Source organism: Asterias amurensis, chromosome 10 (assembly GCF_032118995.1).
Source record: "Asterias amurensis chromosome 10, ASM3211899v1".
NCBI classification, from domain to species: domain Eukaryota; kingdom Metazoa; phylum Echinodermata; class Asteroidea; order Forcipulatida; family Asteriidae; genus Asterias; species Asterias amurensis.
In genome coordinates this window covers 20,668,018-20,692,257 of record NC_092657.1, presented here as the reverse complement: position 1 = coordinate 20,692,257, position 24,240 = coordinate 20,668,018, and the positions used below count along the sequence as shown (strand labels likewise).

The 24,240-nt window shown below is 38.8% G+C and overlaps 2 protein-coding genes across 2 annotated transcripts; one reads left to right on the top strand and one right to left on the bottom strand.

Moving 5' to 3' along the window:
* The first annotated feature begins 268 nt into the window (after positions 1 to 268).
* LOC139942891 (GDH/6PGL endoplasmic bifunctional protein-like) lies at positions 269 to 9,260 on the top strand. The gene is made up of 7 exons (XM_071939699.1): positions 269 to 419; positions 1,340 to 1,534; positions 2,491 to 2,665; positions 3,627 to 3,763; positions 4,610 to 4,762; positions 5,112 to 5,228; positions 5,929 to 9,260. Exons 1-7 carry the CDS (start codon positions 395 to 397, stop codon positions 7,551 to 7,553), a joined length of 2,427 nt encoding a protein of 808 aa, XP_071795800.1. The 5' UTR covers positions 269 to 394; the 3' UTR covers positions 7,554 to 9,260.
* On the bottom strand, positions 7,614 to 22,453 carry LOC139942892 (dnaJ homolog subfamily C member 25-like). The gene is made up of 11 exons (XM_071939700.1): positions 22,304 to 22,453; positions 21,698 to 21,726; positions 20,518 to 20,577; positions 18,603 to 18,705; positions 17,097 to 17,203; positions 15,007 to 15,078; positions 14,258 to 14,323; positions 13,543 to 13,607; positions 12,681 to 12,876; positions 11,086 to 11,151; positions 7,614 to 10,797 (listed from the first exon to the last, which is right to left on the bottom strand). Exons 1-11 carry the CDS (start codon positions 22,443 to 22,445, stop codon positions 10,678 to 10,680), a joined length of 1,026 nt encoding a protein of 341 aa, XP_071795801.1. The 5' UTR covers positions 22,446 to 22,453; the 3' UTR covers positions 7,614 to 10,677.
* Between the last annotated feature and the right edge of the window lie 1,787 nt (positions 22,454 to 24,240).

Below are 24,240 nucleotides of genomic sequence, written 5' to 3'. Positions count from 1 at the left end.
AAATAACTCCAATATAGATAATTACGTGTAGACGTCTGGACATAGTACCAAAAACTTACGTCACTGTGTAAATCAAGACCCCGCCCCCTTCAACCACTTGCCCACATCAAACCAACGATGAAAGATTGTGTCAATCATGACGTTAGGTAAGTTGAATAATTCATTATTTTGGGGGAATTCCCGATTAAACAAATAAGGTCATGCGCTCGCTGGAGGGCGCCCTTTAATAACAGTAGCTGCTTTTGGAAATGTGCGGGCATAACAAAAGATAAACTGTTGCGGGCAGTGATTGTCGGACTTCGGCACTTAAATCTGTGATAACATTAACAATAATTATCGTGTAATTTACCAACAGCGGAACCTGCAAGCTTGGGTGGGATAAGGTTCTTCTTATATGTTCCACTATTTGTGTTTAGCTGGTAAGTAGGCCAGTGGCTGGCAGGCACAGTTTCCAGTCCCCCCAGCCGGCTTGGGCTAGCCCCACTCGTGTGTCCAAGGACAGCTAATTCTACCTCCATGATTCAGCTATCCTTGCCGACCTTGGCCACACAAGTGGGGCTACACATGTACAATCCCCCAAGAAGGCTTTACTCAAGTCAAATTGTAAATGTAAGCACAAAAACCTGCTACCTACTGCAGGTTTTTGTGCTAGCTAGCAATTACAAAATAGCTAGCAGTGCTACATGTATTTTATAACTGCTGCTACCTAGCTACATATATTATGATCATTTAATTACATGTATAAAATTGAGTGCCATTATTAACTAACCACAGGAAATTCTTGCTTAGCAAATACAGGTAACCAGCCAACATTTCATAACGTTTTCTACAGAGTTGAAACCAACGGTTCTTTTCAGAACCACCCCAACTCATTTAGAATTAGAGAGTAACATTTAAAAACATGGTTTTGGTTTTACTGTCTACCATTCCAAGGTGTTACTATTAATGTTAATCATGATAAATCGCAAACCATTATTTATGATATCGTGTTTCCACCATGCAAAGTAAAGTTTCAAATCCTACATTATGACCGTACAAAGTAACTTTTCTTCTGGTTTTTTTTAGCGCCTTGACTTGAGCACCCCTAGGTGGATGCATTTTTGCTTTTGTTTTTGATTTGTTTTCTTATTCTTATTAATTTATTTATTTTATTTAATTTATAAATTTATTTAATTTAGTATTTATTTTCCTTATTTCTTGCTTTTTTATAACCCTTTTTTGTTGTTGAAATGTTCTGTCTTGTGCTATTTATCACTTTGGTTTGTTTGTATTGGTTGAATAAATAATAATAATAATAATATTATTTTTATTGAACATTATATTTTTCATGAACACACAGTCACAATGAAGGCTCCCAACCTAAGGATGTGTACAACTTCTTGTTTCCTGTTGGTGATAATTCTTAGCAGTCTGTCGCTTCAAGCTTGTGGGTCTCAAAAGGCCAATCGACCCACTGTGAATGTCATCATCGTCGGGGGAACCGGTGACTTGGCTAAGAAGTATCTATGGCAAGGGTTCTTCAATCTCTACCAAGGTACAAATGTCAATATGGAAAGGTTTGCGGTAAGAGTGTGGGTGGTTCTGAAAAGAACCGCTGGTTTCAACTCAAACGTTTCGATCAGTAGGCCCCCTGTACTCTGATTGTCTGGAGAAGACGATCCGCAGGCGATCAGAAGACGATCAGAAGATGATCCAGAAGACGATCAGAGCATACTGATCGAAACGTTGAGTTGAAACCAATGGTTCTTTTCAGAACCACCCCAACTCATTGGGGGATAGTCATTACATGGTGTTACTGCAAACCTTTCTACATCGTATTTCCACCATGCAAAGTTTTCAAATCATACTTACAAATGTCAACTTCCTTGTCAACATGCTTGGTGGGCCTGTGTTGATTTGGTTTCCATGGCACATGGGTGGCATGGTCGGCATGTGCGTTAAGAGCTCATCGCCTCTCACCAAGGTGACCCTTACTCTTATTGTTCTGCTGTCGTCTCAACGAACCTCATAGTTCTAGGTGTAGGTGACCCTGGTTCGATCCCCGTCCAGGGCCATGTGAGTTGAGCGTTGGTCCTCTGCTGTGCCACAAGGGTTTTCCCAGACCATTCGGTTTACCTCCCTCGGGAAAAATCAAACACTTTCGATCTCTGGCTGTGCTCCGAGGTCATAATGGGTTGATGTAGCTGGCTGCCGAAGGCGCCCTTGCATGCCTGCTTCGCGAACACGTTGTAGCCGCGTCCTTTGCAATTCAGCTCTTAGCTGCGAGTAAGGACGATTAGCCCCCCAAATTATTATCTGAATTTATTTCATAACAAAGGCTTAGTATAGCCTATTTTCGCCCAATGCAAGGCACCGTTTGTTTTTAGGGGTGAGCCTAAACCCAGTTACTGGGTCTAGGGTGAGCCCTGCCCTATCATCCCAAATGTCTCCTGGACACCTTTCAAAAGGCTCATTAATTTCACTTTTGAATTTCCATTTCTGAATGATTAGAGCAAAATGATGGCTTCACCTTCAGTTTTATCGGAGCAGCCAGGATGGCAGCAACAGAAGGTGACGGGCAACTAGCCAAGATTCTACAAGACAACGTGTCCTGTGCGAAGTCTGTACGACCAGATGAAAACTGCGAGGCAAAACTGACTGAATACAGATCTATAGTTACTTACAGGTGATTAGTATAATAACAACTAGTTCTTAGTTTTAGCGCATTTGACAATAAACGTTTCAATGCGCTTTACATTAGTGCCACAGCATCCCTGTAATCTCTCTCAGCTCCTTCGGGAGTATACATGTACAGCCCGAGCTGCCATTGCGCTCAGAAGGTTTTGTCATATACGCAATATCAACAACTACCCTTGCAGGTAACCATTTATACCCCTGGGTGGAGAGAAGCAAATCTTGCTAAAGGACACACATGTTGCATAATTATCTCGCAAGTTCGATAACTGTGTTAGTCGAGGTAAAAGGAAAACCACGCAATTTCGAGTGATACTTGTGTGGATTATTGTATTCTACTTTTACAACAACTTTCTGCCCATATGCATTCTATAACAAACGGTTACGAACGCTTTTTTAAAACCAACTTGACCGATCCAAGGCAACATGTTACTTCAACCACGAGAACTTGAATTTGATACTCTTTAAAGACACTGGACACTATTGGTAATTGTCTAGCCTATTGTAAAAGACTAGCCTTCACATTTGGTGTATCTCAACATGCATAAAATAAAAAACCTGTGAAAATTTGAGCTCAATCGGTCATCGAACTTGCGAGATAATAATGAAAGAAAAAAACACCCTTGTCGCACGAAGTTGTGTGCGTTTAGATGGTTGATTTCGAGACCTCAAGTTCTAAATTTGAGGTCTCAAAATCAAATTTGTGGAAAATAACTTGTTTCCCGAAAACTATGGCACTTCAGAGGGAGCCGTTTCTCACAAGGTGTTATACTATCAACCTCTCCCCATTACTCATCACTAAGTAAGGTTTTATGCTAATAATTATTTTGAGTAATTACCAATAGTGTCCACTGCCTTTAACCACTCGGTCATGCTTCCCTTCATGCCCTATGATCAAGCAAATGAACCACATTTCATTTCTCTAAATTCTTACTTTATTTCACCGAATCCAGGAAATTAAAGACAGCCAGTGACTACGCTGATCTTTGCCGTGACATTGGACAGGATGCTGCAAAGGAGCATGGGAGATTGTTTTATTTGTCTGTACCTCCGTTTGCCTACGCAGGTATCGCTGAAAGTATTGCCAGAGGTACGTGTAATTGTCAGAGGGTTCAGCTGGTCATTCTTGAGCGCTTTGAGTCGCCCTTTCGGGTGCGAAAAGGGCTATATAAAAACTGCTTGTTTTTATTATATTATAATTCAACAAGCCAATATGCGCTGTATTTTTGACCCCATGAGGGCGCTCTCTAACATATTTGTATCACTACTGGGGGTATACTCCAAAACATACCCAAATCAGTTATTAAAGACTGGAACACATTACCACTACACAAATCGTTTTCATTACGGGCATTCAGACCTTTAACGGAGCCGTTAATAATCAACCTTGAAAGCAAATTAACAATAATAACACTAACAAGTTTTTATATAGCTCTTTTCACACCCGAAGCGCTTCTAAAGCGCTTCCAACAATTTAAACCCTGGTCACTGGGCCAATTAATTAATTCCTTAAACCATCTCAGCTCCATGAGGAGTATACAGCCTGTGCGGTAATTATGCCCAACTTGGCTAAATCAATCACAAGAACCATCTCTGCCCTCGCAGGTACCCATTTTCCCCTGGGTGGAGAGAAGCAATTATAGTTAAGTGTCTTGCTCAGGGACACAATTGTCACAACCAGAATTCGAACCCACACTCTGCCGAACAGAGCTTGAGTTTGGTGATCTTATCCACTCGGCCACGACACCCTAATAAACATAAGAATCAAGAGCACTTATCGTTATTTCAAACAGCTCCTCATGCCTCGTTGAAAAAATTAACAAGCGTTTTAGGCGCCCTAAACTGTGACAAAGTGCTTTATAAGAACTGCATACAAATGAATTGTTAGTTTCATAAATATTTAACAGCATTTTGTGTTTGATTTTGAATGTTTTAGGTTGCAGGCCGAGTGGCGGAGGATGGCTACGAGTCGTTTTAGAGAAACCGTTCGGTCGTGATTACTCATCTGCCCAGGACCTGGCGAAGAAACTCTCCCCTTATCTACGAGAAGAGGAGATATATCGCATCGACCACTACCTTGGCAAAATTGGTAAAAATATCTATAGGCCTAAGAACATTCCGCCTGCACTTGTGAATTGTTTTCGAGTAATTTTTTACTGACAACACTTCTGGTATTATGTAATAATAATAATAATAGTAGCAATATCAGAGTCTTTTATAGCGCACGTATCTACCAAACAAGGTACTCAAGGCGCTGAGTATATATATACAAACTTTCAGAAAGATAGGTCATTGCAGTGATAAGGGTTTACAAGGTGCTACGGTGCATACAGCAGCAAGAGTCAGGAACACCAGTTTCGGGTGTATAAAGCCCTATACAAAAACCTACTATTATTATTATTATTATTATTATTATTAACCTTTATCCTCCTTCCCAGGTGTGGAGAGTATCCTGCCGTTCCGTTTGTTTAATCAAGATACGCACAAGAAACTTTGGGATGGAGAACACATCGAGAGAGTTGAGATCGTCATGAAGGAAAAAATTGACTCAAAAGGTAACGACTCAAATTTTGATCATTTATAACGCCATAATTTTGAGGAACGGCTTCCTCTGAAGTAATAAAGTTTTCGAGAAAGAAGTAATTTATCCAAGAATTTTATAGCCAGACCTTAGAATTAGATTTTGAGATCTCAAAACCAAGCATACCTATATTATCTTGCAACTTCGACAACCAATTGAGTTCAAATTTTCACAGGTTTGCTATTTTATGCATATGTTGAGATACACCCAGTGAGAAGACTGGTCCTTGACAATTACCAATAGTGTCCAGTGCCTTTCAATGAGAATAATTGTGTTGATCTGCTCACCCATCGTGGACTTATTGCCCCTCTAAAACAGGGCTACTGTACAACCCTGTATGAATAAGGAAACAGTGTCAAGACCGGGACACAAACCCCCACACTTCTGTTCAGAAATCCAAGATCGTGAGTGCGGTACTCTCAGCCACAACACTAGATTTGGGGTGGGCAAACTCATGTACAATTTAGTTTGTAAAGAAATCTGTCACAAACTAACCTTAAACAAGTTTCATCCACACTCTGCTGATCAGAAAAATCAGAGCTTGAGTTTTGTGCTTTTAACCGCTCGGCCACAACACATCAATCAATAAATTTAAGTAAGCCTTGAGCATCAGAATTGGTGGATGCAACCCTCCATTATTTTTTGTTTTAATATTTGAAATGTAATTGTTTCAGGTCGACTTGAATTTTACGATGAGTATGGAGTCATCCGAGATGTAATGCAGAATCATCTAACGGAAATATTCACCTTGGTTGCCATGGAACTTCCAAGAAACATCACCAGTAGAGCGGAGTTCCTTGATAATAAAATCCGTCTCCTCGAGCAAACACGACCTGTCAATGCCGAACAAGCTGTGATTGCCCAGTACAACGGTTATGTTGACCAATGGCGTGAGGAGCTCGGCAAAGACCAAAGCGAAGAAACTTTAGTGCCAACGTTTGCCGCGGGATCGTTGTTTGTTAAAAATCCACGCTGGAGCGACGTACCGTTTGTTCTAATGGCCGGTAAGAAACTGGATGAGCGTGTTGGTTACGTCCGCGTGATCTTCAGAGATGACGCGATCTGCGTAACAAACGCTGGAAGCGGTTCTCAAAATAAATGCGCTAAAAACCGCCAGCAAGTTATTTTTTTCACTGGTAATCCAGGACTGAAATATCCGACGATTTTAGTTTCAAAGCAGCTTCCTAAACCACAGGTTCCTCCATCATGGTCGATACCTGATACCGACCCAAATATGGAGATTTTTAACGAGAAACTTTCAAACTTCTATTATTTTTCCCCACCCAAAGACCAAGACGCATACACGTCTCTTATTTCAGCTTGCTTTAAAGGTGATCAACAAAAATTTGTCGGAAGTCGAGATCTGATGGCCTCGTGGAACATCTGGACACCACTCTTAAAAAGTATCGAGAATCAAAAACCAAGGATCTATGAAGGAGGTGATGACACGGGGTCGTGGCTAGACTTTAAGGTCAAAGGTCAAACTCTGTCATACATTCACCAACTTGGCAATGCCTTCGACTATCAGAACGTGGGTTCCACTTTCACATCAATTTCAGACCAGTTCCGATCACAACCCCTTATCACTGGCGAGAAAGAAAGTGTAATCACCCAACTTGCACAGCATCTATTCAACATTGCGGGGCAGGCCATTCGGGAAAGGGGGAGTTTTCACATCGCCCTTCCGGGAGGGTCAACACCGAAGTCGCTCTTTACTCACTTAGCGATCAGAATGTCCAACCGATTCCCGTGGCACGACACTCATTTCTGGATGGTCGATGAGCGGTGCGTTCCGTTCAATCACACAGCGTCAAATTTTAAGCAGCTTCACGATTCGTTACTCAAGTACGTCCCCGTACCCTACTTGAATATCCACCCCATGCCTGTCAAGCTCGCAAGCGGCCTTTGTGCTGCTGCCGATCGCGGGACCAACACCTATGCAAGCGACCTGACACTCGTCCCCGAAGGACGGCTCGATTACATCCTCCTAGGTATGGGTTCGGACGGGCATGTTGCGTCCATCTTTCCAAACCATAAAATCATGACGGATACCACAGCTGAAGTTGCTCTGACCGATGGTGGGCCGCAAGACGGAATACCACACCGTATGACGCTGACATTCGCTACGATTAATAAAGCCCGTCATGTAGGCGTGCTGATTCTAGGGAGGGCTAAGAGAGGGATGGTGTCGGTGCTGAGTTCAGAAGGAGTGGTGAACCCATTGAGATATCCAGTCACTGGGGTTCGATTAGAACAGGGTGAACAGTACTGGTACATTGATCACGATGCTTTGCTCTAATGTAGTAAGATGACCACACTGTGATAAAGATCTTATAGCCAGCGAAACCAGTAGCTTTTTTTTACACTTTTTCTGTTTGTATATAATTGTTGATCATTAAAAAATGAATCACTGGCTGTAGTAAATTTGATATAATTTAATCAAACTATAAATTACAAAGTACTAATTAAATTTAATACTTTTGTAATAAAACCATTTACACAAATGTATAAGGTCTTTAACACAAAAGAATGTAAGTCAATATTGTTTTAATTATGCATAACATTTTGCAAATTAACAATTCATTCAGAAACACTTCCAAGGCAAGTTTAAATTTTGAAATTAAAATATAACGCTGGTTAAGACAACAGTAAACAAGGAACTAGTTTTGCGAGTTTCATTTCAATGATATCTGGTACTAGTTTATGGTCAAGGGAGGTTTCGCAAGCGTGCAAATAAAGATACAAACTTGAGCCACGTTCGCACTGGATTAATATTTAGGGTAACTTAACCATGACGCTAGGTAGCATTCCCACCCTCTGCATTTGGATTTATGTGACTAGGGTAAACTAACCGAGACCGGCCCCCTGCGGAACATTGAAAAGTTTGATAATCACAAAAATCTTATTCTTCCATGACAAAACATGTCGGCTTCTTCGGGTCACGGACGGATGGGGGATTATCCAGTCTAACTAAAGTGACATAGCACTGTATTTACCAGACATCATTTAACATGAAAATAGTATTACTCCAAAATGCATGTACTTTACCAAACAATAAATAAAATCATGGAAATATTGTTGGAAAACATCTTGCGATTTTTGTGTTAAATTTTACTAGATTAAAAATAAACAACTATTAAAATGAAGAACTATTGAAAAATGAAGAACTATAAAATATCACCTGCCACCCATAAGTACACTAATTTCTTCTCACAGACGACAAGGCGATTATCTCAGTGCCCCCTGGGAATTGCCTTGGGTCCCTTGAAATGCTCCAGAAGAAGTTACAACTTCCTCATAGGGTGCTCTTTTTCCAAGGAGAAAATGCCTTGGTGCCGTTATTAAAAACATAGCAAGCATTAAGGCCTGCAAATGCGTAGATTTAGCCAACCTCGCTAATGGCATGTGCAGTCACCAGGGGCCAATTTCATAGAGCTGCTTAAGCAAAAAATTTGCTTAAGCACGAAAATAGCTCGCTTATTTTACACATGTTACTGGCCAAAATTTCCTGCCATATACATTGCGTTTGACTAGTATTTAGCTGTTGTTTACTTAGCATAACAGTTGAGTGGAGTCTTGGCCGGTAATCTGATTTTACTAAGCAATGAATTTAAGCAGCTCTATGAAATTGGGCCAAGGGGACATGGACGCAATCGACTTTGTGGCCTCAGTAGACGTATCGGGCCTACTTACCCCATGTATGAATGTACTGAGAAACAACGCTGATTGGCCCCCAAAGCGACTGCTTCGCATGCGCCCTTGCTGAAAAATTTCAAGTGCTTGTTTGACGCTTAGCACGCACTTGTATGCGTGCTTGTATGCGCGCTTGTTGAAAATGTTTAAGCGCTTGTATGGCGCTTGTTTGACGCTTAGTACGCATGTGTGAAAATGCAAACATTATGATGCAATTCCATACCAAATGAATCATGTTCTTACACGGTCCCCCTAAACTGCAGTTAAAGATATCAAGAGGGGACCATGCTCAATTGCACTTGTAACCCTGTACATGTACTACAAAATATACACACAATCAACAAAGTATCAAATCTACTCCACCAAAATAATTCTTCAGGATACTTAAAGACACTAAACACCGTTAGTAATTGTCAAAGACCAGTCTTCACACTTGGCGAAAGAAAAAAACACCCTTGTCACAAAAAGTTGTGTGCTTTCAGATGCTTGATTTCTAGACATCAAAATCCAATTATGAGGTTCTCGAACTCAAATTTGTGGAAAATTACTTTTTTTCTTGAAAACTACATCACTTCAGATGGAGCCATTTCTCACAATGTTTTATACTATTATCAACCTCTCCCAATACTCGTTACCAAGTAAGGTTTTATGCTAATAGTTATTTTGAGTAATTACCAATAGTGTCCACTGCCTTTAAATCTTTAAAACAAATTAGCGTCAGGATAATAATAAACCATTTATATAGCGCCTTTTCCTGAGGTTGAAAAGCCCTCAGAGAATGACAGGAAAAAACAACAACAATGGGAATGAAATGAAAAACCAAGAGGGAAACCAGGACCAGGCCAAGCTCGCAACATTGAGGCAAAGAAAGTCCAGCAAAAACCGGTCTCTCGATAACGAGATTGTGCATGCTAAGCCGGGGGAGAGTTTTGATTACAAAACTATGTTATCAGTGACCTTTTGAACATGAAGGCCTATGTATAACAGAGCACATGTTGACCTTTTGATGGAGTTTGGATGGAATTCCACATCCTAGGCCTGCAACTGAAAATGCTCTGTCTCTTCATTTTCTGGTGGTTCGAGGAATAATATACAAGTTGCCCTGCTCTGCGTAGCCCAGCTGTCGATTTCACAAAGAGTTAGGACTCGTCTTATCTCGAGTTGGTTAATCTTTTAAGATAGTCCAGGGGTGGATTTCACAAAGAGTTAGGACTAGTCTTATCTATGCAGTTTGTATATCTCCTAGGACTAGTCCTAAGTTAGGACTAGTCCTAACTCTTTGTGAAATCGACCCCAGTCAATTTATCGGAAATACTGAGTTAGGGCGCATAAGGTGCAATGCCAGTAGCGAGGTACAAGTTATTAGGTAATGACCTTCCTGTACTGGAATACTGGTACCAGGGGAAAAAGTTCAAATGAATGTCAGAGAGACTGGCCACATTTCACCAATGGAGGGAGCTACAGGTTCTCGATCTGAAAAAAACTTTGTTTTTGTACTTAACAATGGCGCTCTGAAGCTATTTGGTATTTCGGTAAGTTTGTCCACTCCATAAAAAAAAGAAAAAGCAAGCTCATTTTTCTTTGCCACTATTGAAACAATTAGAACTTTAATCTTTCCATTTTTTGTCAACTTGGGTATGAAGTGTGAACATGGAGGAAACAACAGCTTTATAAAAAATGACCTTTGTGCTTGGGGTTGAGAGTACTTTTGGCTTGATTAAAAGGAACGGCTAATCGTCAAAGTACATACGCCCAACGCCATTTTTCTTCATATATCGGCGATAGCTTTTATGTCGTCCACTTTCTGCTAGCTTGGCTTTCATCTCTTCCTCTTTTTCCGCCTTGTATTCCTGGAAGAAAACAAATTTCACAAATAAAAGTTATAAATAATAACTTTTTTTTTTTCAATACACCCTTTTATGTCCTGTCTTTTCATATGTCTGTCATTTTGTCTGTCTGTCCGTCCCTAGGCTGGGGAACAAAAGCTAACAATGATAATAAATAATAATAGTGGCAATTTATAATGCGCCATGTCTGTCCCAAAGACACTACGTTTCCAAATGGGTTTTGAAGCTGGAATAAGTAGCGACTTGTGAGAGATTTAGGGGAGTACATCCCACAATCAAATTAGCTCTTACCTTAAAATTTTCATAAATCCAAAGCGATCTGTCTAACATCCTCTCTTTTTCAAATTCATCCATTGCCTGTATTAAACAACAATAAACAAAAAACTTTATTAAATAACTTAATGTTTAAGTATAAAAGCATTCTTTAATTTGCTTCCTTATAAAATATGTACATGTAGTCCCAGCAAATTACACTGCTAAAAGAGATTTCTACTCATCAATCAAATGTTTATCGTTAAGCTTGAATTTTTCATCTAAAAGTGAAGGTACCCATTTTGGTAATTACTCAAAACTAAAAAATTAACTTCAAAACTGACTTGGTAATGAGCATTGGAGAGCTGTTGATAGTATAAAACATTTTGGGAAACAACTCCCTCTGAAGTAACATAGTTTTTGAGAAAGAGTTAATTTTTCACTAAAATAATAAAAGACTTCTACTAGAAGTCTTTTATTCCTATCTGAAAGCAGCAAATTTGTCCAACAAGGGTGTTTTTTCTTTCATCATTTTCGCGTAACTTTGATGACCAATTGAGCCCAAATGTTCACAAGCTTGTTATTTTTATGCTCATGATGGGATACACCAAGTGAGAACACTGGTCTTTGACAATTACCAAACGTGTACACTGCCTTTAATGTAGCCCTATATACATGTAGGACTCTTTCTCTGTACACAGGAACAGAGTCCAAATTATTGAGGCCCGTTTCTGGGGCGGAAAAATTTCACAGCTTCATAACTTAAATCTTACCTGCAACAAGCCACTAATTTCAAGAGATTCACATTCCATGGCGGCATACATTTTCCGGCGGTGGGTTTTGGTCCTCATATTTTCCCCACAAATCCGTCATTTTCGTGAAATAATGCAGCTTCCAACGTTAAAAAATTCCCGTTTCGATCGTTTTCTCACAGTGTTGTCTGTTGTCGTGCGTACGCGTATACATTCGCGTGCAAGACGCATGATGCAAGCTTAGACGCATGAATTCTTGCTCACTGTATCTTGACTGCACAGCGTTAACCACACAATTCAAAATTTGCGCGTCGTGCGTCTTGCGTACACACGGCAGACTGTGAGAGTACGAACAATAATGGGAATCCTTAACGTTGGGAGCTGTGGTGCTTTCTTGCAGGTAAGATTTGAGTTATGAAGCTGTGAAAATTTTCCAACCCAGAAATGTACCCTGATATCCAGGACATCACTGTAGTACAAAACGAAAGTGTAAGGCCGCCAGGGCTACCTTTCATGATACAGTAAAGACTCAAGGCAGATGAATCCACAGTTGAACCCAAACTCAACACTTAGGACTTGATTAAGGATTGAGGTCTAAAATACATCAGACTAGTACTTTATCCTATACTGGTTCTCCACTGAGGACTAAGACTCAATACAAAAATCAACACTTAGGACTTGGATTGAGGTCTTAAATCAAGACTTAGTACTTGATTGAGGATTGAGGTCTCAAATACAAGACTAGTACTTTACCTCAAACTGACTTAGGTCTTAAAGTCATCCTGAACGAATCGAAACTTGGGACCCGAGCTTAACTCAAATGAATTGAGACTTTGGACTTGATTAAGGATTGAGGTCTCAAATACAAGACTAGTACTTTACCTCATACTGACTCTGCGTTAATCTAAGATTTTTCCGGATAATATGATGTTTTTCGTCCAGCCCATACTCATGCCTTAAGATGTTGAATTTCCAGGTCCATCTAACAAACCAGGCGATGTACATGACAATGTAGTACGGTGACAGTACAAGCTGTATCCATAGTATATCGATTATTTTGGGTTTTCTGTATCCCCCTCTGGAAAAAGAATGGCAGAAAAACACAAAATATTATTTAAGAGGAACTGTAGAATCCACAATATTCAGAGGTCATTAACAATTTCTGAATACAATTATTCAGCAGTTTTTCAAAAATAATTCAAACATTCTCAATTTAAAAATTTCAAAAATTAGGCTATGATGATGATAATTTTTTTTTTTTTTTAACATTTTTGTTAAAGGCAGTGGACACTATTGGTAAATACTCAAAATAATTATTAGCACGAAACCTTACTTGGTAACGAGTAATGGAGAGAGGTTGATAGTGTAATACTTTGTGAGAAACAGCTCCCTCTGAAGTGTAGTTTTCGAGAAAGAAGTAATTTTCCATGAATTTGATTTCGAGACCTCAAGTTTAGAATGAGGTCTCGAAATCAAGCATCTGAAAGCACACAACTTTGTGTGACCAGGGTGTTTTTTCTTTCATTAATTACTTGCAACTTCGACAACCAATTGAGTTCAAATTTTCACAGGTTTGTTATTTTATGCATGTTGAGATAGACCAAGTGAGAAGACTGGTCTTCGACAATTACCAATAGTGTCCACTGTCTTTAAGTTAACATGGAGTGGAGCATTTTGAAGAATACAGGAGGGTCTTTGGCTACATTTTAAGATTAAAGACACAGTCTGTGTTGCCTTGACTCACTTAATATCTGCATTTTCTTCAATGATCGTCCGGACCACTCTGTCTTCCTCTTCCTTTAACTCTTCCTGTTAAAACAACAAAACATAAGTGAAAATGTTTAGTACGAAGTCAAGTTCGTACAAGCAAGTAAAATAATAAGTGACCAGCCGTCGATTCCATCAAACTCTTCCTTACTTAGGATTCATGTTAGGACTACGGACGTGTTCAGTTCCGTATCCAATAATTCAAGAGATAGTCATAACATGGTGTTGCAGCAAACTTTTCCATATCGTATTTCCACCATGCAAAGTTTTAAAATCCGAGTTATGAACAGGATTCGAACCTACATCGTCATGACCGTAACCATCAGAACTTGAGTCCACTGAACAAAACAGCTTGGCCTTTAATAGATGTTAAATTGCATTGGGATAAAGAATATTAATATTTTTTTTTTTTTTTTTTTTTTTACCCATACACTGATGTGTGTTAGCACTGTATACTCAGTACTTTCCCGAGTCCTGTGAAAAAATATCACAGGCATGTTACTCGGGTGGGATCCGAACCCACGACCCTTGCAATTCTAGAGCAGTGTCTTACCAACTAGACTACCGAGGTTGCCCGGTAACTTGGCCTTTGCAAGTCCCATCAATCTCAAATGAAGTAACATGTGAACCTATTGACTAAACAATGATTTAGGTGTGGACAAATAAATCCTTATACATTCTTAATGACTTACCTTTGAGCGTTTGCCTTTCTTTTTGTTGGCATCCAGACGACCCTCTTTTTTCGCCTGGTCTATCGCCTAAAAGAAATGCCAAAAGTAAAAAATCTGTTTGAACAAAGGCAAGGCATTTGAGGGAAAATGTAATTTCTATTATAACACCCCTTGCAAAGATTCTGCCTGCTCATTGGTTTAGAGCGCGTCACATGACATGTCTTAGTTTTGCTACACGACGGCCGTCGGTTTGCCATGCGCTAGTCCGAAGACTAGCACATGGCGCCGTGCGCTAGTCCGACAGACTAGCACACGGCTTGCAGTACCCAGACGTCCGTTGCGTGTACGAGGATGATAAATTAATAGTCTGTAACCATTTCGGATTGCACGACACGACATGCAACACATTCAGCAAAAGTGTTTGCAATCTGTATTCGCGTCGTCCGTGGATTGTAGCATTCAGGTCTGTAACTTAATAATAATAGTACAGTATTTAGAAATGTTTGGGGTGTTATAAAACAAATATTGACTGCTTTTACTCGTGCAATGGTTAAAAACTATGACTCCCTCGGTGATCCCTCGGGAAAACAGAACGCTACGGGGATCACCTCGGGAGTCATAGTTTTAACCATTGCACGAGTAAAAGCAGTCAATATTTGTATACTAGAGCACTTCTAAGGGCACCAAGGCAACTACTTGGGCTGCCCTAACTCTTTGTTTTTATTTAGAAAAGCCATACAAATTTGACCCAATAAGCGTTAAGTTCTTACCCTTATTCGGTATTTTGGAGACATTGCTAAATAATCGATTGCAGACTTGTAGCGAGACCACCAACTAAAATACTACAGAGAAAACAAAATATTCATCAATTTAAGAGAGGTACATACATCTAAATAAACAGCGACAGCTATATGCATTGTAACATAATGAAATTACTGTGGCAGCAAATACACAAATGTACAGCAATGTATAGGTTTTCGCGGTCAAATCTGGCAAATGAGCAGTCAATTTCATTTTCATGCGTTCTTCGAATTAAAGCTGTTTTGCCTTTCCAGTTGTTATACTGCGTTTTAAATTCACAATTCAGCCATTCAATTTCGTTTTGAGTCGAGACAAATTCCTTTAGCACTCTGTTCAATTTAGCGTATCAACATTCTTTTTCGTGACACACACGCATCAAGAAGCGTCTGCAAATTTGAATGCTGCTTTGATGAATTGCTAAATTGAATGATTATTTTGTCAAATCGAACGACGCAAGATTACATTTGACTTTAATCATAAAACGAAATTGAATGACCCTTTCTAGTAGCAATCGATTTCGCGCGAAATAGAATATTCTGGTGGTTCAAATTGGCTGCTCATTTGCCGAAATTGACCGAGAAAACCTTTGTAATGTTACCAGCCAATATAACATAAATATAACAGTGAACACAGTATCTAAATAGAAGAGGGTATTACAACAGCAATGACATGTAACAAATGAAAAAATATAAATTTTTATAAATATATTGCAAAAATAATGTAGCCAATAAATGTGACAGATAACAGCCATATCACCATTATTGTTAATACAGATGAAAGCAGATATAACATAAAAATATGTAAAATCGGTAATACAGTTAGGCCTACTATTCACATAACTATTTATATACTTAGAGGCAGTGGACACTATTGGTAATTGTCAAAGACTAGCCTTAACAGTTGGTGTATCTCAACATATGCATAAAACAACAAACCTGTGAAAATTTGAGCTTAATCGGTCATCGAAGTTGCGAGATAATAATGAAAGAAAAAAACACCCTTGTCACACAAAATTGTGTGCGTTTAGATGGTTGATTTCGAGACCAAGTTCTAAATCTGAGGTCTCGAAATCAAATTTGTGGAAAATTACTTCTTTCTCAAAAACTATGGCACTTCAGAGGGAGCCGTTTCTCACAATGTTTTATACAATCAACCTCTCCCCATTACTCGGTACCACGTAAGGTTTTATGCCAATAATTATTTTGACAATGTGTCCACTGCCTTTAAAAGCCTTACAATATATTTTGTAAAAGCGATATAAGAGTTACTATTCACATAAACCTAAATAGCAGATCAGATTCTGTAAGACGTTGTTACAGTACCACTATTCACATACCAAAGAATAGCAGATACATGTATGTGATAGATATACTAGTTACTATTCACACACCTGAACAGCAGAACATATTTTACTAAAACAGCGATATTTCACATACTTGAAGAGCAGATGTTATAACTCTTCACCTACCTGAATAGCAGATATAACAGATATTTTAACAGTGATACGTGTATAACAGTAACTATTGACATACCTAAATAGCAGATAAACATAAAATATTATAACAGCAATGTTTCACATACTTGGATAGCAGATAATATAACTCTTCTAATACCTGAATAGCAGAACTATTCACGCCTGAAAAAACAGATAACTAATCACATACCTGAATAGCAGATAACATAAAATATTATAACAGCAATGTTTCACATACTTGGATAGCAGATAATATAACTCTTCTAATACCTGAATAGCAGAACTATTCACGCCTGAAAAAACAGATAACTAATCACATACCTGAATAGCAGATAAACATAAAATATTATAACAGCAATGTTACACATACTTGGATAGCAGATAATATAACTCTTCTAATACCTGAATAGCAGAACTATTCACGCCTGAAAAAACAGATAACTAATCACATACCTGAATAGCAGATAACATAAAATATTATAACAGCAATGTTTCACATACTTGGATAGCAGATAATATAACTCTTCTAATACCTGAATAGCAGAACTATTCACGCCTGAAAAAAACAGATAACTAATCACCTACCTGAATAGCAGATATAACAGATATTGTGACAGCGATGACTATTCTGACGTCAACCTGTGGAGCCACCTTTCGTCTATAGTAGCGGTAATAATGACTATAGTATTCCTCTGTAAAGACACAAACAACATCACTTAAAGACCGTGGACACTTTTAGTAATTGTCAAAGACCAGTCTATGCATAAAATAACAAACCTGTGAAAATTTTAGCTCAGTTTGGTCGTCGAAGTTGCAAAATAATAATGAAAGAAAAAATACCCTTGTCACACAAAGTTGTTTGCTTTCCTCAGATGCTTGATTTCGAGACCTCAAATTCTAAATCTGAGGTCTCAAAATAAAATTGGTGGAAAATTACGTCTTTCTCGAAACCTCTCCCCATTACTCGTAATCACGAAAGGTGTCCACTGCCTTTAAAGGGAGGGTATACCTTTAGCAATTACTCCAAAAGTTAATGACCAATAATAAGTGACTTGGTAAAAAGCACTGGGGTCGATTTCACAAAGAGTTAGGACTAGTCCTAACTTAGGACTAGTCCTAAGAGATATACAAATTGCATGGACAGTCCTAAGTTAGGACGAGTAACTGGTCCTAACTCGAGATAAGACTAGTCCTAACTCTTTGTGAAATCCACCCCCGGAGAGCTCTTGATATTATAAAACAATGTCAGAAATTACCAAACTGGGTAAATTTGCAGGGTCACTGTGAGTAGGTTCACTAGCGACTACGATACTAGTCACCCAGGCTTAAAGGAACACTTTGCCTTGGATCGGTCGAGTTGGTCTCTATGTCAAATGCATATGGTTGGAAAGATGTTTTAAAAAAAGAATACAATGATCCACACAAGTTTGCCTCGTAGTTGCGTGGTTTTCCTTTTACTTGGCGAAAGAACACAGTTGGCCATTATGGGAGTCAAAAACTTGACTCCCATAAATGGCCGAGCGTGTTAGTCGACGAGGTAAAAGGAAAACCACGCAATTTCAAGGCATCTTTGTGTAGATCATTGTATTCTACTTTTACAACATCTTTCAACCCATATGCATTTTATAACAAACGATTCCAACCGGTTTAAATAGACCAACTCGTCCGATCCAAGGCAATGTGTTGCTTGCAGGATTTGGGCACTTTTTGTAACAAAAAACACAATGTCCACAGATTTACATTAAGCTTACAATCTTTGAAGATAATGATAGTAGAAAGCTTACCTTCAAATTATACTTTTTGAGAAATGACTAAAACAAGTCAGGAAAATACATTTCACATGGTGAAATATTTTCCATATTTTGAGACGAAAATTATTTTTGCGACTTGTTTTTAACTTCTCAAAAACTGAGCACCTCAGCAAGTTATATTTCCAGGGAAGCTTCCTACATTGTACATGTTCTACCATCGTTATCTTCAAATTGTGTAAGTTTAGTGTAAATATCTGGACACTGTGTTTTGTGCTCTACACAAAGTACCCAGACCCTTTAACTGTGCGGACTAAACAACACAATTGATGTAACTATTTACCTGGATTATCCAACATGTAATCATAATCTCGTCTTTCATCTTCGTCCCGTAATATTTCATACGCCGTCGCGATCTGTTGGAATTTCTCTGTTCCATCTTCTCCCTGAGTAGACAAAACAAACTTGCTTTTGAGAAATACAAAAATTTGTTATTCTGAATTATTATTATTATTATTATTATTATTATTATTATTATTTACTCAGCCAAAAATATAAAACCATCCAACAGTACACCATTATGTCATAAATAAATACAAATGGTTACATTTATACTGCAAAAAAATCGTCTGTTTGTTTAAGGTAGTCCAACATTTTGTCACTATAGTATATAAATATGATTTAAAGCTTGCGTTGCTTTCCGAACTAGCAAGAAAAAAATTGTTTCTTATTTTTTTTAGTAAACGTGTAAGTGCAGATCACTAGTTAAAGTCAAATTTTGTGTAGGTTATTGCAAAAAAAAAATGACAAGGCAATTATGGTTCAACTGTTAAAATGTGTCTTGCCAAATGGCACAACTTGTGTCAACGACTTGGTGACCGAATTGGTACCCACTCTCTGCTGTAGAAAATACCAGACCTTGGGTTGGGGGAACTAGACCACTCGACCAAGCCGAGCTGATGGTAATTATAACTATCACCACGGTAACTGTATTTTTTCCAAATAGTTCTCATCTTTTGTCATGATTCTGTAGAAATAAAGTGAACTGAACTGAACAGAAGTCCTTGGTTAATCGTTACATTGTTTTTTTTCAAGGCTATAAAAGGACGGACAACAATTATTTAAAGCTTTTTTTTCCTCTATCTCTTTCACCAACAGCTGTTGCGTCAAGTAATGAATTATTTAATTTGATGTTTTATAAAAGTCTATTACTTAAATCGTTGCAGTAACCCGTTGCTAAAAATATAGGATTCAAACTGCCTCTGGAAATACATTGCTGTAGAATTGCAAAAATCGTTGGCTCGAATCCCACGCAGGTAATATGCCTGTTATTTTGCACAGAACTCAGAGAAAGTACTGAGTAAAGTGCGTACACATATCAGTTGAAGGGTAAAACCAAAATAATATAATAAATTATTGATAATTTGGACAAATCTGCCTAACTACTATAATGAAATACTGACCTTGAGTATAAAGTATAATATTTCAATCAATATTGAGTGCAACAGGTGTTTTTGAAATTGATGACACCATCTGGTCGTTTCATGAATACACATTGTCTGCCAGGACAAGAACCATGTTGGACAATGTTTCTGCCATGATTTTTTAGAGGGCATTATGGTAGAATACCTTTAAGTTTTTGCAATATTTAAAACTTATCAGTGAAAATTTCAATTTCAAAATCTAGAGTGATTTATTCCACTAAAATAATGTTCTTGCCGGTAAATCCATTGGACACTTTCGGTAAACAGCACTGTCCGAGGCCCACACTTTGTGTATCACAACTTATAAAATAACAAACCTGTGAAAATTTAGGCTCAATCTGTCATCAATGTTGGGAGAAAATAACAGGAAAACCCACCCTTGTTTCCGCACGTTTCGCCGTGTCATGACATGTGTTTAAAATAAATCCGTAATTCTCGATGTCGAGAATTGATAATTGTTTTAATGTTTTCTCAAAAAGTGAAGCATTTCATGGAATAATATTTCAAGAGAAGTCTTTCACCATTACCTTCTGTAAACCCTGTAAATTATTTGGAAATCTGTAAACTTTTTTTGGGTCTGTACCGAAAGGGTCCAATGGCTTTAAACAGCACTATGAAATTGGTCCCTGTAACTAATCTGGGCTGATTTTTGTAAAAGTTTATAATACTTTTTCATACTCATACTTTCAACTGTCTTTTTCTTTTATTGCGACAAGAGCATCTTTTGTGAAGGATACCAGCGCATATTATTATAATTTTAAAATTTGTCTTTACCTTGTATTTATCGGGATGGTACTTTCTGGCTAGGGATCTGTAGGCTTTGCCAATCTCGCCCTGAAATTAATACAAAATATATTAAAAGCAAAGTGATATGAAGGTTTATATGAAATTAAGTTAAATGGAAGGTACCGTTCAATGGTAAATACCCAAAACAAATATTAACTTAACAACTGACTTGGTAACGAGCATTGGAGAGCTGTTGATAGTATAAAACATTGTGGGAAACGACTCCCTATGAAGTAACGTAGATTTTGAGAAAGAGGTAATTTCTCACCAAAATAATAAAAGACTTCTAGCTAGGGTGTCAGGACACTTCGTACCTTTGCCACTTCATACACTGGACACTTCGTACCTTTGACACTTCGTACCTTCTTACAAGACACTTGGTACATCGTACTAAATCAGTATCTCTGCATTATTCATGATTGTTTTGTGCTTTGTGCGAAGATGATTATGAAATCAAAGCAAATCAAACCAAGTTATTATTATTTTGTAGGACCAAGGAGCTATTTTGACGTTTGGGTGATTATTTGACTTTAAAATATTTTAAACGGACATGAACTTATAAAAAAAAATATAGCTTGGGGATAGGCAGTGTTGTAGCTAGACGAGTTTTAGTGGTGGGCAATAAATCAAATTTTGTTGGAAGTCTACCGAGGGCAAGGAGATCAACAAAATTATTCACGTTTAATTATGGGGCCATTATTGCTGAAGTGGGGCAAGGTTTCCAAACTGTTCTTGTTATGGGGTCATGCAATAAGTAGAATCATCTTTTGACTGTGTTCTTTCTCTGTGACACTTGATACTAGCTGTGTCTCAAATCATTGCAAAGAGGACATTATTTAAAATCTGTGCTGGGCGGCACATTGTATTTTGCTCAGAGTGCTGGGCAAAAAAATATGAGTCCAGGGGTGGATTTCACAAAGGTAGTCTTAACTTAGGACTAGTCCTAGGCAATGCTAAGAGATAGGACCAGTCCTAAGTTAGGATGAGTTACTGGTCCTAGCTTAGGACTGGTCCTATCTCTTAGCATTGCCTAGGACTAGTCCTAAGTTAGGACTACCTTTGTGAAATCCACCCCTGGGCAGGCCAGCCCAGCGTGGCTACAACACTGCGAGGCCTATCTTGCTAACAGGTTACCAGTTTACGGAGCTATTAACTCAAGAATACCTACCTTTGTGGATTCTCTATTAACACCAAGGACTGTATTAGAAAGAAACAAAACAGAATCAGTGTTGATGATTGCAACCAGCTCGGGAAAGATTCGTTAAGTAGATCACAAGACCTTAAAATCGTTGTGTGCCAGAAAAAGAAGGGCATAATGCCATAAAATTTAAAAGGAAAAGTTTCCTTATGGCGCCACCACTTATTCATTCGATTATATAGGCCTACATGTAGTATCTAATTTACCTCAAAAACTCAATTCAATGAGATATCCCCCCAACACTCACTGCAAACAACAACATTTTTAACACTCAAATTTGGAAGAAAACCCCCAAAAACATAACAAAACGTAGACACACACACAGTAACTGGGGAGATGTACTAAGACTTAGAGAGAGTCATTCGGCCTACTCCTTTTGTAACAGAATTTACATGTAGATGTATGGCCGCATATATATAACTGGGTGTGTGGCTATAAAACAAAATCCATATCACAACTGGTGAACGCAAAACTCACACACACAAACTAGCGACGAGCGAGTCGAAAGTTTGTGTAAATAACGATACTCAAACAAACGTGTCACACAAAACAAGTAAAGTAAAATAACAAACATACTTTCATAGCAGTTTTCTGTGCCGCAGTAAAGCCCCTCGATGAAGGCAAAGGAAGATGGAATAAAACATATCACGAGCAGACAACTCAAAATCGCAGCCGTCACGGAAGCCATGTTGAATTTGTACATGAGCAGACCTGACATACGATGTACACGTGTAAATATTGATCAGGTTAGTGCAATCGGCTGCCACATGAGGGCGCTAGACTCAATCTCATTCGAGGTAGTCTGCGGGCACCGGGTGCTGCAGTATCACACAACTCTCAAAGCTTTCATTGCAAATGCTATTAAAAAGATACATAAAAAATACTTGGAAGTCTCACAGTGTTTTATACTTTGGGTGACACTATTTCATGACTCTCGAACTTTAATCCTCTGCTCAAATCTCTTCCTCTCCTCCCAAGAGTTACCCCCCCCCAACACAGGCTTATGCTACCACATGCAGCAATGGCTATCCCAGAAGATCATGCTAAAAAGTGAGAACAAACACCCCGACTAATACACAAATAACAACCAAACAGTAGGCCTAGTTTTTAACTTCATTGTAAATGTATTTATGATTTATTGTGTAGTAATTTAACTTGAAAGGGAAATTATTGATTGACTCGTGAACTTTTATTCTCTGCTCAAATTTGGGGAGTCCCTGCGCCCGTCGAGTTATTCTCCCTCCAAGTAAAAACACTACTTCACAGGTCGAATTTTCAAAACGTCCGAGCATCAATCTTGAAAAATTTCCCTACACCTCTCAGCAAATAGGACCATTATTTTATTTCAGGGCCTATGTCATCCAAAAAACCCCAAGCTGGAAGTCAACAAGTTCTTGTTCTATTCACCATCATCATCATTGTTTAGGCTGAGTACTTCCATCCGTACATGACGTACAGCCTTTCTCCATGCACACGGCATTCGTTTATATATCTTTCGGTAGTTTTTGTTCGCGTTATTCCTGCATAAACGCCGAGTTCACTCTCCATCTTCTTCTCTGTCTACCCCTAAGTTTTCCTTTTCTCTGTCATTGGTTGCCAATCCATTATTCTTGTCGTCAGTATCAGAATGATCAGAATAATATTGTTGTCAAGAATGATTAGAAATACAAAATTCGCCGTTGGCATTAAACATTCAAACTTCCACTCTGCCCTTGAGTTTCAATGATTGACAACGGTCAAGCTGCTAGAACAAAGTGGGAACTCCAAAACCTAATAAAAAAGCATTATGGGGAAAGCATGACCCAACCTATACACTTCAACTTTGTTATTTCTGCAGTGCGTGACTGGAATGAACTTCCTGTAGGAGTCGAGGACACTGAGCGAGAAGTCAAAGCAGGCAAGGTATAATAATACCCGGGTGACCGTTGACCGCATTCGCCGTGTCTTCGTAAGCGTTGGTAACAAATTCGAAACGTTCACAAATTATTCCCTTCACTATCAAATCGCATTTTTTTTGGGCGAATTCATCGCGAATTTCAAACATTCGTATTCGCAAGATATTCGCCCAAGTGTGAGAGTAGCATAAGAGCTGAATTGCGAAGGACGCGGCCACAACGTGTTCGAGTAGCAGGCATGCAAGGGCCCCCCTGGCAACCAGCCACATCAACCCATTATGACCATGGAGCACAGCCAAAGATCGAAAGAGTTTGATTTGTACAGAGGGAGGAAAACCGTATGGTCTGGAAACGAACCCTCGTGGCACGTCAGCTGAGAACCAACGCACTCAACTCACATGGGCCCTGGCCGGGTATCGAACCGGTGTCAACTTGGTGAGAGTGAGCGCTTTACGCACAAACCAGCACTTTTCACACTAAATAACTTATTCCCAGGAAATAATTAACCCTGCTCAGAGGTGGGGTACAAAGAGTTGAGAGTTAACCCCGGGGTTAAAAGTTTTTCCCGGGGGAAAAACAGCTAATGAGAACAAAAGCGTGTTTATAATTATTAACTTG

Bases quoted from the DNA above. Each gene is read 5' to 3' on its own strand.
- LOC139942891 (XM_071939699.1), top strand. From the start codon at position 395: ATGTTCCACTATTTGTGTTTAGCTG. The intron at 1,535-2,490 runs GTACAAATGTCA...CTGAATGATTAG, and splicing joins GTTCTTCAATCTCTACCAAG to AGCAAAATGATGGCTTCACC. The intron at 2,666-3,626 runs GTGATTAGTATA...CACCGAATCCAG, and splicing joins AGATCTATAGTTACTTACAG to GAAATTAAAGACAGCCAGTG.
- LOC139942892 (XM_071939700.1), bottom strand. From the start codon at position 22,445: ATGTCAGGTCTGCTCATGTACAAATTCAACATGGCTTCCGTGACGGCT. The intron at 21,727-22,303 runs GTATGTTTGTTA...TTTCTAATACAG, and splicing joins CACAGAAAACTGCTATGAAA to TCCTTGGTGTTAATAGAGAA. The intron at 13,608-14,257 runs GTAAGTCATTAA...TTGTTTTAACAG, and splicing joins AGAAAGGCAAACGCTCAAAG to GAAGAGTTAAAGGAAGAGGA.